At 51.5% G+C, this 17,837-nt stretch overlaps 2 protein-coding genes across 2 annotated transcripts in view; one reads left to right on the forward strand and one right to left on the reverse strand.

Moving 5' to 3' along the window:
• The window catches only part of S100PBP (S100P binding protein), a 23,154-nt gene extending 11,255 nt beyond the window's left edge, over positions 1-11,899 (reverse strand). Inside the window, exons 1-4 of the mRNA XM_077189793.1 lie at positions 11,774-11,899; positions 9,889-11,034; positions 9,601-9,698; positions 8,835-8,939 (exon numbers count right to left, since the gene is read on the reverse strand). Of these exons, the coding sequence (XP_077045908.1) occupies positions 8,835-8,939; positions 9,601-9,698; positions 9,889-10,914 (1,229 nt within the window). The 5' untranslated portion in view covers positions 10,915-11,034; positions 11,774-11,899. The remainder of the gene's footprint in view (positions 1-8,834; positions 8,940-9,600; positions 9,699-9,888; positions 11,035-11,773) is intronic.
• Positions 11,900-12,218: 319 nt separating this feature from the next.
• YARS1 (tyrosyl-tRNA synthetase 1) lies at positions 12,219-17,827 on the forward strand. Its single transcript, XM_054648346.2, has 14 exons — positions 12,219-12,327; positions 12,427-12,491; positions 12,909-13,055; positions 13,136-13,311; positions 14,268-14,397; positions 14,648-14,728; positions 14,997-15,089; positions 15,284-15,419; positions 15,576-15,661; positions 16,008-16,143; positions 16,446-16,540; positions 16,648-16,841; positions 16,936-17,077; positions 17,196-17,827. The coding sequence occupies exons 1-14, from the start codon at positions 12,312-12,314 to the stop codon at positions 17,304-17,306; spliced, it is 1,608 nt and encodes a 535-aa protein (XP_054504321.2). The 5' UTR covers positions 12,219-12,311; the 3' UTR covers positions 17,307-17,827.
• Positions 17,828-17,837: the final 10 nt, after the last annotated feature.

Below are 17,837 nucleotides of genomic sequence, written 5' to 3' on the forward strand. Positions count from 1 at the left end.
ACTGCTGTCTGGGTACTAAATTCCACTGTAACCCATGAGAGTCAGCCACTGTGTGAGCTCAACCCTAAACCCATCTTTAGAACTGAGACCTCACTCCCATCAGCAGCTGCCAAAAGATCCTCCTGAGGTGTTTTACAGTCAATAAAGGCAAGAGAAGAAGCAAAAATAAACCCAAGCCGCACTGAGGGAAGTCATGCTGGGCCACAGCACAGCCCACCCTCCTGACCACCCACTCCCCCCACGTGTTTTTGCCCCGAGTGCTGATTTTGACTCATTGTTGGAAGCGGGAGCTGCAAAAAGGGAGGTTTCAAGAAATACTAAAAAGCAGCAAGTGGGAGTGGGCTGCTGTGCCAGGGATCCCAGAGAGGCCGGTTCCCTGCCGAGGTCTGAAAGCAAAGCCCTCCCAGCTGGCTCGGGATGAATCCCATGGATTTCCAAGAACCACCGGAGCAGAGATTTGGGGCACAATAGGAGCAGGGAGCAGCAAACAAAACCCTTTGGCAGCGCGCTCAGGGCGTGTTTGGAGTTGAGCACGGCTCTCCTCCCTCCTTCCCAGCACTGTAATATTATGCCTACAAAGTACAATTTAACCAATAGATTCCTCCCCCACGAGTTTTAGCAAAAAGAGGAGCCGCGGGAGGAAGTGTGGAGCAAACAATCCTGCACAGCGTGTCCTTCCAACTCACAACACAGCCCCAGCCACTCGTCACCCCCTCCCCCGGGCCACCAGGCACCGGCACAGCTCCTGCTCCCAGGAAAAACGGCAACACGAGGCGCTGCCACTTCAATGCAAAGCGAGGAGGAAACACCTACACGGAGGGAAGTGTTAGCACAATCTCAGCTGGTGATGGAGATGCCAAGGGAGAGGAACAGGCTGCTGGTGGCGGCGCTTGCCAAGGATGGGAGAGGTGACATCGCTGCAAAGCCAATGTCACAGCTGCACATCCATTCTGCCCAGCCAAACGCGGCACCTCGGCGAGGCCTGAGCTTCCCGAGGAGAGAGCTGAAGATGACACCATATGTTGCACCAAATGTAATTTCCCCCAGATTTGCAGCAAAAAAAGCTTCCTAACGACGTGTAATGAGCTATTACAGCCTCGTCTGGAAGCAGAGCTGACCAAATTCAATCAGCTCTTCCAGCTTTTGTTCAAAAGCTGCCCCATCAAGGCACTTGTTATGCTAAAATATTTTCTGTTTGCTCCACAAATCTGGCGTCTAATTGAATTTGTCTGCTGACCTCAGGCATTGAAATGATGCTGTTCCCCCTTGGTGGGGCTGCAGCCCACACGTCTGGAGGAAAGAGGAGCTGGTTTCTCCTTCAGCCTCAATGTTGGTTAAGTAAGTTCCAAATGAAGGATCTTCAATATTAGTGACAGAGCAGGGGAAGGCACAGCTTGAATTTCAGATTCCCAGATGGAGGCAGCAAAGCTGGCAGCCAGAAAAAATCTTCTTTTTCCTTGCAATTTGGACATGCTGGATGCAGAGCATTGAGTGGCAATAATGAGGGAGCCCCACGATGCCATTTGACACTTTGCAGCGTCTTTGTTCCTTTGAACTCACAAAACCCTCACCTTTAATGCCACCAACTGCTAAATAAAACCCATTTATACCATCCAGACCTGTTCTGCACCTAAATATCCTCCCAAACCAAAGGGAGAATTTTATCAGCTTCCACTATTTCCCGTTTGAGGATGTAATTTCTTCCTCTTTTCAGGCAAGAGCTGGTTAGTTTTTGAGAGGAAGGCAGGAAAAAAGCCCCCACACAGTGGTTTCATTTCAGTCTCCTTGTTTTCCAGCTGCAATGCATTGATGAACACTGTTAAATTTTTAATTGTGATGCATTTTGTCAGAGCTCACGCAGGGCTCACACAAAGCCAGTTTCATTCCAGTTTTTATTGATATCACTGGGTTCCACCCCAGCAAAAATCATCAGCAGGGCCCTTGGCTACTCTCTAAGAGCAAATACAGTAAAACTGTCTGTCTGTCTGTCTGTCCTTCCATGGAGGCTTAACCCACATTCCCTCCCTCCCTCCTCTCTGCACCGTTCAGTTGTGGATCACTTGCAGTGTCAAAGAAGGAAATTTGCAGCCCCGAATCCTTCCCAAAGGGCAGAGCTGCTTCATGGCAGAGTTTTTTACACTCCCGAAGAACACAAACCTGAGGGGATGATGGAGCCACCGTCAGCACCTCCCTGGCACGAGCAGGAGCTGCTTGCTGGGAATTTCCATGCCTGGAAGTGTTCAGGGCTGGGTTGGACAGGGATTGGAGCAAACTGGGGGAGTGGGAGGAGTCCCTGCCCTGACTGAGATGATCTGGATGATCTTTGTGCCCCTTTAAACCCAAACCATCCTGGGATTCCGTGGGTATCAGTGAAATTGTCCCCAGACCACAGGTGAAGGATTCCTTTTGCAAAGAACTGAATTTGTGGGGTTCACTGGTTTGAAATCCACGTGCTGCCAACTCCCCTGTGCTTCCAAGGGATTCCTCCTTCTCCCTCAGTGCAAAGCTCTTTGTAAATAGAATTTACAGAGGTAAAACTCACATCACAAAGCCCTGACAGTGGCCATGCCCCAGCCCCAAAAGTGCCGTCCATGGGTTCCTTCCTGCCTGGACTCTGGGATTTCTGGGATTTTCTGCAGCCAAGCTCTGCTCCAAGCTTCACTGCTGATCCTTTGGACAAACGAGTTCCATTCTCCCTGTCTCAGGCACTGCACATTCAGGGCAGGGAGAAACTTTGCCTGTTTTCCAAAGTTTCTGTCCCACCCTGGGCATCACAAAATAAAATCTATGAACCACAAGGTTAAAAAACTTCAGTGCTGAGCTGAAATTTTGATTTCTTTAAGATCACATGGGCCAAAAGCATCTCCAAAAATAGTCAGATTGCGATGATAAAAATATGAGATGATTTGCTGCCTGAATAAACTTAATTTGCTCTCCAAAATTCCACTTATAAATACCTAAAGGAGTCACAAGGCCCTGCTGGCACCCCTGAGAGGAACATTGGGAAGATCAACCCATCCACCTCCAACTCATTTGGAGTTGCTCAGTAGCACAGGAAAGAAGAAAATGACATCTAAAAGCTGCAAAATATTTATAAACTCAAGTGCAAATCCCATGAAATGCTTTTGCAGAAGGAGTTACAAATGAAACTTCAAACCACTGAAAACCAGACCAATTAACACCTCTAAATGCAGAACAAGAACCAGCACAGCCCCTCAGCAGCAAAATCCAATGGGGTTGCACTGGAAGTGCTCAGGAATTCTCTGGAAATTGTGGTTTGGCCAAGTTCTCGCTCACCCACTGGGATGGGTTGGAATTTGGGGAATTTCTGCAAAAAAAGTCGGTGAAAAAGTTAAAACAAACACAAGAGGAGCTCTGAAAACAAATCTCCATTTCCTTGGTGCCGGCAGCTGGCACCTGATTTTCTGGGCAGGAGCTTTTCAAAGTGAAACCACATCCTCAGAAGGCACCTTGAGAAGTGAGAACATCAAAGCTCCTTTCAGGAATTCTGCCTGGTGCTTCGTCCCCACCTTTGCAAAGCTCCTTCTCCCTGGCCCACCACAAAGGCTGAAGGTTCAGCTTCAAACAAAAAGGAAATTTTCCTCACAAAGTGCTGCACCCACCTTCAATCCTCTCATTTGCACTTCCTGAAATAGCAAGACAAAACCCCACCAACATGAGGCAGCCTCAGAAAAACAAGATTAAAACCCAAACTGCTTCAAGGGACTTGGTTATCTGCAGGCCTCAGAGTGCTACAAAGCTTTGCCCCATCTGTGTTTTGAAAAAAAAATCCAACTTTGCTGCCTTATTTTGATGTTGTTTATGCACAGGGATGAGCCTAACTCAGGAAATCACATTTCTGAACTGCAAATCCATCTGGTTTTCAAAGCAAAATCCAACCATGGGGGTCACTCCTGCAAAACCACTGTCCAGACATCTGGTTTGGAGCAGGGCCAGCTGCCTAGCACTGGGCTGTCACCTCTGTCACAGCACAGTTTTGTATTTTCACTGCTCAGAAGTGACCAGAAGGGCTCCAATGAAAGCAGCTTGGCCTGGATTCCACTCAGAGCTCAGGGAAAGGCCAATTCCCTGGAATTCTGCCCTTCCCAGAGTCCAAACTCCCAAGATTTTCCATCCTGCAGTGATGGGAGGGATGTGAATCACAGCTCCTCTCCCCAGCAATCCCAGCCTCCTTCGTGAACTGCAGGATCAGCTCCTGCTTACCCAAAGGAACAACTTCTTGCCAAAAACCTGATACTTCTAGAAGGGATTTTTAGAAGTTTTTCTTGAGAAATCCACGGGTTGTGTGGGAGGAAGGGAGGTTCTCCAAGGCAAACTCTCGCTGTACACAGCAGTTCCCATTGTCTGCAGTAAATGTAGGAGAAATTAAGAAATCCCAACTTTATTTTACAGATTTGGAGCCTTCCTACACCTCAGTTGCCTCCCTTGGCCTTCTGAGTCAGAGGTGAAATGGGTCATAAAAACAGAGGGAACATTTCCTGCTGCCAGGGGTGCACTTTTCAGCCCTGAGGAGAGACAAGGACTTGCACAAACTTTCACCCTGAGTCACTCCAGGAAACCATTTGAGCTCCTCTCCAACAGGGGAAGTCCCAGGGGCAAATTAATCCCACCAAATATTTGGAGAAACTGATCCCAGGGCCTCAGCATCCACCCCAGGGCTCAGAGGCCTTTTGGCCTGAGGAAAGGGGGCTGGAGAAACTCAGCTGCCATGGGACAGTGCTTAAAACCCTTAAAAAAAGATAAAAAAATATTTAAAAAGATTTAAAAAATACTTCTTTCTCCTTGGGCACATCCTCATTCCTTCCACAGCAGTCAAGACCAAACTACAGATTTGGGATGAGGTTTTCAGGCAAGTTCCACTCATTTAGGAACCAGGAGCTCTGATTATTTCAGCTTTGTCATTAGAAAAGTCCCTGGAGCAGGAGTTTGCCCCTCTGAAACCAGGGAACTTCTTATTCCCCTCACCATAAACTTAGAAATCCACTTTATCAGTTCTTACTCCATCCCACATCTCTTGAAATGTAGGGTTTGGAGGTGGATTTCATTTGCTTTGAAGTGAAATCTCCCTCCTGAGCTCAGCCACTAAATGGAATTCTTTCCTTTATGTCAGCACAGCCCCAGCCCTGCACCTTCTCTGCCCACTCTCCATCCAAGCAAAATTAACTTGGGCAGGTAGAAACTGCTTTAAGATTAAGGATTTTTCCTTCCCCTCAGCCAGCTCAGCATCAATCAAGAGACCAGAGTCTTTCAAGGCAGAGTCTGCTAGCAAAGAGTTCATTTGTGTTTCACAGATTTGTTTCTCCATCTGTTCCCTGACTCTGCTATCCCTTTCCATCACCTTAAACACACTGCCTGGGTTTTTTTTAAGATATTGATCTTTGTTATTACAGTAAAACCAGATGGTTTGTGCCTCTTTATAAGGTATTTCCTCCTCCATTCCCTTTGATTCCAGGGAGATCCAAGGAAATAATTTATCAGCTTTCTGCCAGGTTGTGAGAAAGGCTGATAAAATTTCTAAAAGCATCAAAAAACCTCTAGCAAGCACACCAAGCCTCGAGGAGAGCTCCTGATGGAGTCCTGGTTGGGGAAAATAATGGATGGAGGTCAGACAGGAGCCAGCTGAGCTTCCCAGAGGTGCCTGGAGCAGTGGAAAGTTCCCTGCCCATGGCAGGGGGTGGAACAGGATCACTCTAAGGTCCCTTCCAACCCAAGCCATTCTGTGATTCTGCTCCAAATAACAGAGTTTTAGGAGCCTCATTATTTGTGCAGCTGATCCAGCCCCAGGATTGCCAAGGAGGATCTCATCAGGAAGGAAATAATTCCATTTGCTGCTGGATAAAGGGCAATAACAAAGTGCAAACACTGACAAATGGTCAGCTGGCAGAAATATTGTGTGGTCAATTATCAGCCCCCCATTGCCAAGCAGATGCTCAAATCACAGCTCATTTTTACATCTGCTCCAGCACAGCCTCAGCAGCATTTCAATTCTTAGGGGAAGCTGCAGATAAATGAATATATTAGGATTTAACAGCATCTAGAAAGCAGAATGAGAGGAAGCACAAGTCGAGCCACAGGGGTCTCTCCCAACACACTGGAGATGGCTCAATGGGAGAAGTTTATTCTGAATAGAAAAGGATTTTTTTCCAACTAGTCAGTGTGACTTTTAGCTCTCAATCACCCAATATGAGAATACATATGAGATATATGCAGATATAAAAGATATATATATAAAAAAATGGATTTGATAGAGATGGGAGTTGTATTTTTATAAATGAAAATTCTATTTCCTGCAAGTGCAAGTGCGGATAAGGGAAAAGACAAAATCTCTCCTGTAGCCAGCTTGGAATTCCCTCAGACAGCACAGCAGCAAGAGCCAGGATCCAAGGAAGAACAGACAGATTACGTAAAAGATGGGATAGCAAAGCAAACATTACCCTGAGACAAATGCCAGGAGATTTGCAACTCAAAACAGAGCTGAAGATTTGTAGCAGCAATATATTAGTTACAGCATCCCAGAAGGAATTCCCTTGCTGGCTCTAAACCTGCTGATTTTTCCTTCCTTCCTGAATTCCTTGGGATCACTCAGCACTTCCCATGCAGCTGGCACAGACAGGACATGGCAGGGCACAGCTCCCAGGGCACTGCCAGCCCACCCTGGAGCTTTTTGCACCTGGGACAAACCTGGCCCAGCCCACGCTGCCTGCTGGGCTGAGCTCCAAGCCTACAGCTATTTGCAATAAGGAAGGTTTGCACTAATAAGAAAATCAAATTGTGTGCATCACAGACAATGTTCTTGCCCAGCAAAAGAGAGCTGGGTTTCACTTGTCAGCCCGGCTCCTTTAGAGCTCCTTGCCTGATTTTTTGTGACTCACAACATACGTCTTGCATTTTTAATTGGAAAGCAAGAGAAAACAGGCCATTTTAGCTCTCCCTGCCTGTCCCCTCTGCATTACTTATGCTGGATTCATCCTCTGGAAGCAGCCCTGTGGCGATGCAGCTGCTCCTGCTGCCTGCCTAAGTGCAGGCTCCACACACACAACTGTCAGCTCCTTGTGCCTCACAAGAAATGGCAATTATTGCACCCATGAACACTCTAAATAACCACAGGGAGCCGTGGCTGGAAGCTACCAGAATATTTTGGCTCTCAGAATATCCCAGTCTGATGCATCAGGTTTTAGCATTTCTATTTTTCAGGTTGTGTGCTGTTTTAGTGTGTAGTTCTGAGATTCATGTTAGGGGATGCTGAGCTCTCTGCACAGAGCAGGGAGACAAAACAATTCATTCTCTAGCTGGAGACCAAGGACAAATGATCCAAATCTCAGGTTTAAGAGCACAAACAACATGGACTAGAGAGAGAAAAACAAGGCTGGGACTGCATGGGCTAAAGCTGGAATTGGACAATTAATTCCAATATACAAATAGCACAGAAATTATAAAAGAGAGAGAACCCATGACCAGGTGTGCATTTTGTGGCCATTTTGGTTCATCTTGGGTGCAGCCCTGGCTGGACCCTTGTGCTGCCCAAAGTGCCATTGAGGCCTTTAATAAATCCCTAATTTATTCTTTAACTCAGCCTCGCCTCTGTTCTGGGTCAGCCTTCACAAGGCATCAAAAGGGACAGAAAAACACCTGAAAACCCTCCCGGGGCAGAGCCAGGGGAACACCCAGCTCTGCAGTCTGGAAGGTGCCCCAAGAACCCCCGGAGCTGCCAGAGACACGTGGGTGGCTGAAGGGACATTCTGTTCAGCACCTAAGCTCGGTGTGAGGGGTGTTTTGTACTCCAATCCAGGCAGGGTGCAGTGCTCCCCATCTCCCCTGCTGGCAGTCAGGGAAACGCTCTCTGAGAGCTGAGGTTGGATTGCAGTGCTGCTGGTGAAACACCAGCAGGGTGGTGCAAGGGTTAACTCCTGATGCTGCGACTGTGAAGGGTCAGGGATTTAAAGTCTCTTCTTCCTCTCCCTCTCTCCCTGGTTTTATTTAATTTCTACTCATAACTGTTAAAACCTGAGGTGTACATTCTCCTGTGAGTGTTTTAATAATAATACCCCAAAAGTTGTCCCCTGGGATTAATACTGAGAAATTGGGGAGAGCTTACCAGGGGGGGAATCATTGTTTTTAAAAATCCAAACTTATCAAGACTCTCAGAAAAGATCTGGCACCACCCCCGCCCCCCAGGAGCTGAAATCCAAACCTCTTTGAAATCCAACCACCTTCCTTTCCACACCCCCACAGTCGGTGCCTCTTGGATGACACCACTGAGCCAAACACAGAGAAGGTGTCAAAAATAAACTCAAAAATCTCAGCACTTGAGCTCAGTTCCCCCAGTCTGAGTCCAAATCTCAGCATTTGAGCTCAATATTGCCCCAGTGTGAGGTTTCAGGGAGGTGCTGCAGTCCTGGAGGTGGCACTCAGAGCTCTGGGCTGGGAACTTGGTGTTCTTGGAGGTGCTTTCCAATGTTGATGATTCTGGGATAGTTGTGAACTGACAAGGCCAAGTTAATCCCCAACAGAACAAGGCAGAACTCAGCTCTGCTTTTCCCATGGAATACAAACCTGCTTTGGTATTTTCCTGATTTTCTGATTTTCCACACCAAACCCCCTTCACAACATTTCCCAGATATCTGTAAAACTCCTCTGAGCCAGCCCTGGAGCCAGGCTGTGCAGGAATTTTGTGTGTGGCAGTGCACAAATTGTCACAGGCACTTTTTATTCCCCTCTGAAAACAAACACACTCCAAATAAAGAACTCAAGTGCAGCCAGGAGCTGAATTTTGCCCTCCCCACCAGCCTCATCCCCTCCCACCTGGGGGTTACCTGAGGTAATAGCCACACTTTTCCTCACTTGGATTGGCACAGCCTGCAGAGAAACGTCTCTTTTGCTCAGGCTGTGCTTCTGAAATGCAGCTCCGTTGTTTTAGCCTTGAAAATAATAAATTGTGTTAATTTTTTTTTTTTTATTATTTTTAGGTTATTTGTTAAATCAGGTTACAGTTCACAGAGAGCCCTGCAGAATTATGGCAGATGTGACATTCTTGTAGCACTGTTTTGGGATGGAGAAAAAAAATGAAAGTATTTATTTGAGTAAAGCTGCCAAAGATCAACCACGCCGAGAGCAGAGCAGCTGAGCCACCCAGGCGGTCACTGCCCTGCTGACCACAACGGCAACGCGCAGGGAGCTCTCAAAAGCAGGAAAAAGCTTTTTTTTCCACGCAACAGGAATGGAAATGGCCCAGAATGAGGGGGAAAGCCCCGATGTGCCGCCTCCAGGAGCGGGGAAGAGCAGGAGCAGCGTCCCGACCCGCTCTGCTGCTGCCACCTGCAGGGAACGGCTCCGCGAGGAGCAGCCAGGGAGGCACAAACGTCCCCTCCTCTCCTGCCTGCAAACCGCGGCCCAAAATCGCCTCACCCACCTCCTTTGCCACTTCCCGATATTCTTTCCCCTCTTCCGGTATCTTACAGGGTGAAATGTTTCTTGTTTTCCCACTGTTTCAGTGCGATTTAATTTAAAAATTGAAATAAACCCAGCGGTGGAGGAAACAGCTGGGATGGGTTTTAAAGTGCAGATTTGCTAAGAAATTACCTTTCTTCCTCCTCCTGTGGGACAGGAATTACTTTGCCACTTTTCTTCCCACGGGGTGGCTCTTCCTGCCCACTCTGGCCTACAGCTGTGTCCCTTAACTGGAAAGGGAAGGAAAAAGGGGATTAACATGTAAGAAAACTTCTCCATGAACATTTTGCTTTTAGAGTTATATAAAAATCCACTTGAAAAACCTCCCCTGTATCAACACAGCACTTGTGTGCACATGGACCAATCCAAAGGGATGGGATTAAAAACATTCAAGTTCCAAGAATGAAGATGTGAGTTTACTTTAGTGCTGCCTGCTGGCTGCTCAGCTCCTCTGGGTTCCCCTTCAGCATCCTCTGGAGAGCCTGATTTCCTTGACAAACAGCTCAGTGTTGCTTTGGGAAGTTCTTTTTTGGGTGGCAACACAGATGCTGGACTCTCATCCCCTGTGCTCTGGCCACAGGGAAGGCTGGATGAGGGCAGGGATTTTCCCAGGCAATCCTGAGCCAGGCTTTCCTGATCTTTAGGCATCACCCTTTCCGAGGATTTCTCAGGAATGCAGCTCCCAGCAGCTGTGGAATATCCCAAGCAATCATCTATCATGGCATCCAAAGTTTCTCTTTCCAGGTTGTTTTCCTCCAGAGTTTCATCAGCACAGGCAGCAGTGAATGGGCTCAGGCTCAGCAGCTCCTGCAGGTCAAGGTCCAGCTCCTGCTGCAGCCTCTGGGCCCCATCCAGAGCAGCAGTGCCACTCAAAAAGCCAGGATCACACCCAGAGCTGCCTGAGGGATGCTCCTGGGGCTCCTCTGCTTCCTGGGTGACCTCGCTGAGCGATGTCCCCTGGTCGCTCTTCCCACTCTCACTTTGGCTCGGGTGGCTTTCACCAGGGAGGTTCTGCTGCTGCTCAGCTTCCATGGAATCATCTGCCAAGATTTCCTGGATCTCTTCCTCGGTGTAATCAAAGGGAGAGTTGCCTTTCTCACTGCCTGACAGCTCCAGCAGGGAATCATCCAGCTCGCTGTCGTCGAAGCACCTGCTGATGTCCAGGGAAATGGCCACGTCGTCGTACTTGGCCACGGAAAAACTGGCCCCAAGCTCATCCTGCCCACTCTCATCCAGGAAAAGGGAGCAGCCAGAGCCTGGGGAAGGGAGCAGGGGATTCCCTGCTGGCTTTGGGGTGCTGCAGCCACAGCTCAGCACGCAGGCTTTCTTGGCTGACTGCAGGGCCTGCACCTGCACCGTGGAATCCGAGAGCCGCTTGGCCCTGGGGACTGGATCCTGCCTGAAGCCCGGATGGAGGCCAGGGGAGGGAGGGCAGCTCTCTGCCATGGCTCTGTGCCTTCCTGCAGCTCTGCTTCCAGCTCTACAGGCTCATCTGCTGCTGCTGCTGCTGCTGCTGGCCTTTGATCAGCCCTTCCAGAGGAGGGATCAGCAGGAGTCAGCTCCAACCTGCCAGCAAAAGCAACGTCCTCAGTGAAAGGAGCTCAGCTGTATCCCTAAAATGCTGGGATTTAACAGGGAAGGAAAAACCACCACAATTTGATCTCTGTTCTTGACTGTTTTAGGTCCCAAACAATCCTTCATCCCCAAGTGTTCCCTCGAGCAGGAAACCCCAATGATTGGAAACCCCTTCAGGCTGTGCCCTCTCCTCCCAAAGTGCTGCCAGTCCCTCACAGCAGACCCCAGAAATCCCAAATCACAGCTTTAAACTGCAGAACACGCCTGAAGCATTAAATAAAACCTCCAAGTGTCTCAACCCCCACCTCCGCCCTTCAGAGATACAAATAAACACATTAAAAAAAAAAAACAAAACTATTTTTGACTTGGGAAAACTGAGTAAAGGAAGAGGAACTCTGTCAGGGAATTAGTCATTGAGACACTCTCACAAAATCCTTCATTTGGGTGTAGCTCTGGCTGGGCTCTTGTGCTGCCCGAGGTGGATCCACTGAGGCCTTTTAATAAATCCCTACTTTATTCTTTAATTCTGTCTAGCCTCTGTTTTAGGCCTTCACAAGGCATCAGCTTCTCTGAGCAATCTGGAACCTCACTGCCCTCACAGAGAGGAATTTTCCCCAATATCCCCTCTCCCCTGGCAGTGGGAGCCTTTCCCTGTGTGCTGTCCCTCAGGCCCTTGTCCTACATCCAGCTTAGAGCCCCTTGAGCCACCAAAAACCCGCACTTGGCTCACCCTGGAGCCTTTCCCTATGCAGTCTAAAACCTCAGGAGGCGGCACCGCGTCGCTCTCCCCTCACCGAGGGTTTGACGGCAACACCGCCCCCGCCTCTCTCCGTCAGGGACCCGCCCGTCCCTCAGCGGGCACAGCGCAACCGGCGCCTCAACGGCACCGCCCCAAGGCGGGGCCTAGCCCGCCCCGCCCCTGGCTCCTCCTCCCGGCCCACCCCAACATAGGGAGCTCCCCGAGCCCCGGAAAAAAACGGGTAAAACCGCCCAAAATAAACGAGGGAGAATTAAATTGCGCTGAGCCAAAGCAGTGGCCGCGGCCTGGCCGGGCCTGGCGGGAAAGGCGCTCACCCGCCGCCATCTTAACGGCGCCAAGGTCACGCCCACAGGAGCGCGAGGCGCCCTCTGATTGGCGGAGCGCGGGTTCCTCGCCGCGCGAGGCGCTTTCTGATTGGAGGAGCGTGCCCCCCCTATCCTGCTCTTTGCATCGGCAGCTCGGCGCTCGGTAGGGTTTAGGCGCGGCAGTCGAGCGCCGAGTGGGGCTGATGCAACCCGGAGCAGGTCAGTGGGACCGGGTGGGGAACCGGGGAGGGGAACGGGGAGAACCGGGGGATACTAGGGGGAACCGGGGCTCCGGTAACTGCGTGTCCTGCCCTGCAGCCGCCGCCATGGAGCCCGCGCCCGGCCCGCAGGAGAAATATCAGCTCATCACGCGGAACCTGCAGGTACCGGGAGGCGGATGGGGCCGGGGCGGCGGCATCGGGGCTGGGCCGGGGGGACGAGCGGGGCTGGGCCGGGGTCGGGCGGAGGAATCGGGGCTGATCTGAGGGACGAGCGGGGCTGGGCCGGGGTCCGGCGGAGGAATTGGGGCTGGATCCGAGGGACGAGCGGGATCCGGGTCGGGCGGAGGAATCCGGGCTGGCTGGGTTGGTTAAGGCTGCAGCGGGGGCGATTGGGGTAGGATGGGGGTACCGGGAGGAGTACGGCAGGATTGGGGTCGGAGAGGGGGAACGGAGCAGGATCGGGGCGTGGGGAGGCCGGGATGGGGGGACCTGAGGCAGGGCAGGCCGCGGGACACGGCGTGCGAGATTTGTCCCAGCGGGATTTGTCCCTGCAGCTCTGCGTGTTCTGTCCCCTGGCAGGAGGTGCTGGGCGAGGAGAAGCTCATGTCCATCTTGAAGGAGCGGGAGCTGAAGATCTACTGGGGCACGGCCACCACGGGCAAGCCACACGTGGCCTATTTCGTGCCCATGTCCAAGATCGCCGATTTCCTGAAGGCTGGCTGCGAGGTGGGGCACTGCCACCCGGCTGGGTGGCACCTGCAGCCAGCAGGGACAGCTCCCCTGACCCCCGCTGTCCCCTGTCCTAGGTGACAATCCTCTTTGCTGACCTCCACGCCTACCTGGACAACATGAAGGCTCCATGGGAGCTGCTGGAGCTGCGGACCCGGTACTACGAGCAAGTCATCAAAGCCATGCTGGAGAGCATCGGGGTGCCCCTGGAGAAGCTCAGATTCGTCCGGGGCACCGATTACCAGCTCAGCAAGTGAGTCCTGGGCAGCCAGGGGTGCCCTGGGAGGCTGAGCTAGGACAGAGGCTGGGGGGAGTTAAAGAATAAAGTAGGGATTTATTAGGAATATATAATATGATATATATATATTTATCTAATATATATAATCAAATATTATCCCTAAAAGTAGGCATTTATTAAAAATATCTAATATTGTGTGTGTGTGTATATATACATATATATACATATATAAAATCATTATATATTATTTATTATTATTAACTATATATTTTTATATATATATATGTATCTAATACTATTATATCTAACCCAGTATTATTCCTAAAAGTAGGCATTTATTAGAAGTATCTAATATTATATTTATATATATATATATGTCTAATAATATATAGTAGTATTATCCAGTATTATCATTAGAAGTATGAATTTATTAGAATTATCTAATATTTTATATCTATAAATATAGATATATGTAAAATATGTATATATGTTACAGATAGATAGATAGATGTAATATATAAATATACAAGTATCTAATACTATTATATATAATATGGTATTATCCCTAAAAGTAGGGATTTATTAAAAGGCCTCAATGGATCCACCTTGGGCAGCACAAGAGCCCACCCAAGATGAACCAAAATGGTCACAAAATGGACACTTGGTCACAAAACTTCTCGCTTTTATAAGTTCTGCTCCATTTGCATATTGGAGTTAATTGTCCAATTACAGCTCCAACCCATGAAGCCAAATCCTTCTTCAGCCCACGTTATTTCTGCTCTTGGGCCTGAGATTTGGATCATTTGTCCTTGGTCCCCAGCTGGAGCAGGAATTGTTTTGTCTCCCTACTCTGCCTGTGGTGACAGTGGCGTGGCCAGGAGCAGCTGTCAGAGCTGTCCCCATGCCTGCTGTGCCCCGGAGCAGCTCTCAGGGCTGTCCCCATGCCCCTGGTGACAGTGCTGTCCCCACAGGGAGTACACCCTGGACGTGTACCGCCTGTCCTCCGTGGTGACGCAGCACGACGCCAAGAAGGCAGGGGCAGAGGTGGTGAAGCAGGTGGAGCATCCCTTGCTGAGTGGTTTGCTCTACCCAGGCCTGCAGGTGAGGCAGGGCTGGTGGCCAGGGAGGTGCTGGCACAGCCAGGGCCACGGGGGTGTTTGGGGCTGAGTGCCAAGGTCCTTGTTGTCCACCCCAATGTCACAGCTGGCGGTGGCACAAAGGCTGGCCTGAGCACAGAGCAAACAGTCTGGAATGTTCCTGACTTTCCCTGGCTGGGAGTGGCCCAGGAGAGGCTGAGGGACAGGCCAGGACTGTTCTGGGTCCAGCCTCGAGGCTCTGTGTCTCTCCACAGGCGTTGGATGAGGAATATCTCAAGGTGGATGCGCAGTTTGGAGGGGTGGATCAGAGGAAGATCTTCACCTTCGCAGAGAAGGTCAGGAATGGGGGGATTTCTGCCAGACTGGGGCCTGAGGGAGGCCTTGGCCACTCCCAAATCCATTGGGAGAAGGGTGTGGGTTTTTGGTTGATGTCACAGCTCTCTGTGCTGCTCCTGTGCAGCCACACATCCCTGGCTGTGACCCTGCCCTTCCTGGGTGCTGTTACCCCACATCCCAAAGTTACCTGGAGCCAGGAGCAAACAGGGGTTGGGAATTAAAGCTGAATCAGGCTTGTGTCTGACTCGCCTGCTCGTGTTTTCCCAGTACCTCCCTTCCCTGGGCTATGCCAAGCGCGTCCATTTGATGAACCCCATGGTTCCTGGGCTGACAGGCAGCAAAATGAGCTCGTCAGAAGAGGTTGGTCCTGGGTCTGGCTGTGCTCAGGGGGCTCTGGGGGGACAGCTTGGTGGCTGGGGGCTGAGAGGGAACCATCCCAGGGAAGGTGAGATCTTCCTCCCCATTCACATGGGTTCTAAGAAGGTGCAGCAACTCCAGCATGAATTTCCTGGGTAAAAGCTTGGGTGGAGGGCTGAGGAAATCTCTTGCTGTAGGACTCCAAGATTGATCTTCTGGACCGCAAGGAGGACGTGAAAAAGAAGCTGAAGAAGGCTTTCTGTGAGCCAGGGAATGTGGAGAACAATGGTGTCCTCTCCTTCATCAAGCATGTCCTCTTCCCCCTCAAGTCAGGTGAGGGGGTCCCCACACTGGGGTGTGGATAAGAGGAGGGGACAGGAGTGTGTCCCCTGAGTACCACCTGCCCAGCCCCTGCTCTTGGGCAGGGTGGGGTGAGTGGTTTAGCTGAGCCTTGAGTTAATCTGAGCTTTAAAACCTGTTTTGTCCCAGAGTTTGTGGTCCTGCGAGAGGAAAAATGGGGAGGAAACAAAACCTACACGGCCTACGAGGCCCTGGAGAAGGACTTTGCTGAGCAGGTGAGTGCTGGGAGGGGCTGAACCTTCTGCCTGAGGTTCCTGGGAGCAATTTGGGAGATGGAAATCTGCACTGGGAGGAGGTGTGGAGCGTGGCTTGTAGTGTGGGATGCTCCCAGGCAGGAGAGCCTGGGGGAGAGGGTGAGTGAAGGGTGTGAGGTCAGGACAGCAGCACATCAGAGCAGAGCAGCACTTCAACCCTTCCCAGCTGTTCCCAGCAGAGGCTGGAGGTAGAAGTGTCCAGAAACTTCTGATGACCAAGGGGAATCAGGTCAAGGGTTTGGGATTCATCTTCCCACCCTGTTTGGTCTCCATGGCCTCAGACAGGAACATCTTTGTCCTGACACAGGTTGTGCACCCTGGAGACCTGAAGAACTCTGTGGAAGTGGCCCTGAACAAACTGCTTGACCCCATCAGAGAGAAATTCAACTGCCCAGAGCTGAAGAAGCTGAGCAGTGCTGCATATCCCACCCCATCCAAAACCAGTAAGGAGGGGCTGGGAGCCTGAGGAAGGGGGGCCTTGGGAGCTCAGGGAAATGGGGCTCTGGCCATGCAGGGCTGAGTGGGACAGCTCCCTCCAGGAGCTGAGGTCAGAGAAAAGTTTTGAAGCTCCAGACTCAAAAGCACCCATGGAGAACTCTGGGAAAGGTGAGGAAAGCCAGCACAGGAGGGACTCTGCTCTCTGGTATAGGGACAAGGATGGAATTACCCCTAGGGCCTGCATTTGGGGCTGAGCACCTGCCTGGGTTTGTGCTGAGTGTTGTGACCATTCCCTTCACCCTTGCAGAGCCTGGAGAGAAGAGCACCAAGAACTCAGAGCCAGAGGACGTGATCCCATCCCGGCTGGACATCCGTGTGGGCAAAGTGATCAGTGTGGAAAAGGTACAGGGAGAGGGGAGGAACCCTGCCTTGTGGTGACATTTGGGGTGTGCCTGGTGGGACTGGCACCTTTCCAGCCACCCCATTCCCACCCCTGCTCCCCCTGGCAGCACCCAGATGCCGACAGCCTGTACGTGGAGAAGATCGACGTGGGCGAGGCTGAGCCCCGCACCGTGGTCAGCGGCCTGGTGCACTTTGTCCCCAAGGAGCAGCTGCAGGACAGGCTCGTGGTGCTGCTCTGCAACCTCAAACCCCAGAAGATGAGGGGGGTGGAGTCGCAGGGCATGGTGCTGTGTGCCTCCAGGTGAGGGACACAGGGCACTCCAGGGCTGGACCACCCCTCCTGCCTCAGGGCCGGCACCCTGGGGTGACCCTGGTGTCTCCACACCTCTCCTTAGTGTGGGGGAGCCCCGTCAAGTGGAGCCCCTGGACCCCCCCGCCGGGTGCTGTGCCGGGGAGCGCGTCTACGTGGAGGGCTACGAGGGTGGGGAGCCCGACGAGGAGCTCAAACCCAAGAAAAAGGTCTTTGAGAAGCTGCAGGTGAGGCCTGGGAGTGGCTGGAGTTCCACACTGTCCCCACCTCTGGGTGACCCCAGATGTTACTGTGGAGGAGATGAACCTTCCCAGGGCTCACCCTGCTCCCTGTTGTGCTCCCCAGGCCGATTTCTGCATCTCTGAGGATTGTGTGGCGCAGTGGAAGCAGAGAAACTTCCTGACCAAGCTGGGGAGTGTCTCCTGTAAAAGCCTGAGGGGTGGCAGCATCAGCTAACAAGTGCCAGGGCTGCTCTGGTGCCTCCTGCCTGACTCCTGCAGCTCAGCCAGGCTCCTCCCAGTCATCTCCCCACCAGTGCTCGGCCCTGGGGGCTCTGGGACTGAACTTGCAGCCTCTCGCCCAGAGCTGCCTCCATCATCCATCCCCCTGGGCCTCTGGGGACTGGAGGTGCCACCACACCCAAGGGCCTCATGTGACTCATCCCCATGGCCTTGGGGCCACCCAGCTGTGCCACAGACTGGACTCCCTGCCCGCTGGGGTGCCATGTGTGGCTGCTGTGGTGAGGGCAGAAGGGAAAAGCTGCTTCTCCAACCTTGTGTTGCTGCTACCAGAGCTGGGGACAGCCTGGCAGGCCCCGTCCCCTGCTCCACCCCCAGCCCACTGGTGCTGCTCTTTGGCCAGGAGCCCAGGCAGCACCCGTGGGGCTGTCCTGAGCCCGTGGAGGGTGTGGGCCTTAAACACTGACTCGGGAACCATCTGTCTGTCATCAAACCCAATAAAATGTCAAGCTGACTGCACGTGGCTGTG

This window comes from Agelaius phoeniceus, chromosome 22 (assembly GCF_051311805.1).
Source record: "Agelaius phoeniceus isolate bAgePho1 chromosome 22, bAgePho1.hap1, whole genome shotgun sequence".
NCBI classification, from domain to species: Eukaryota; Metazoa; Chordata; class Aves; order Passeriformes; family Icteridae; genus Agelaius; species Agelaius phoeniceus.

Bases quoted from the DNA above. Each gene is read 5' to 3' on its own strand.
- YARS1 (XM_054648346.2), top strand. The intron at 13,056-13,135 runs GTGGGGCACTGC...CCCCTGTCCTAG, and splicing joins TCCTGAAGGCTGGCTGCGAG to GTGACAATCCTCTTTGCTGA. The intron at 15,420-15,575 runs GTGAGGGGGTCC...GTTTTGTCCCAG, and splicing joins CCTCTTCCCCCTCAAGTCAG to AGTTTGTGGTCCTGCGAGAG.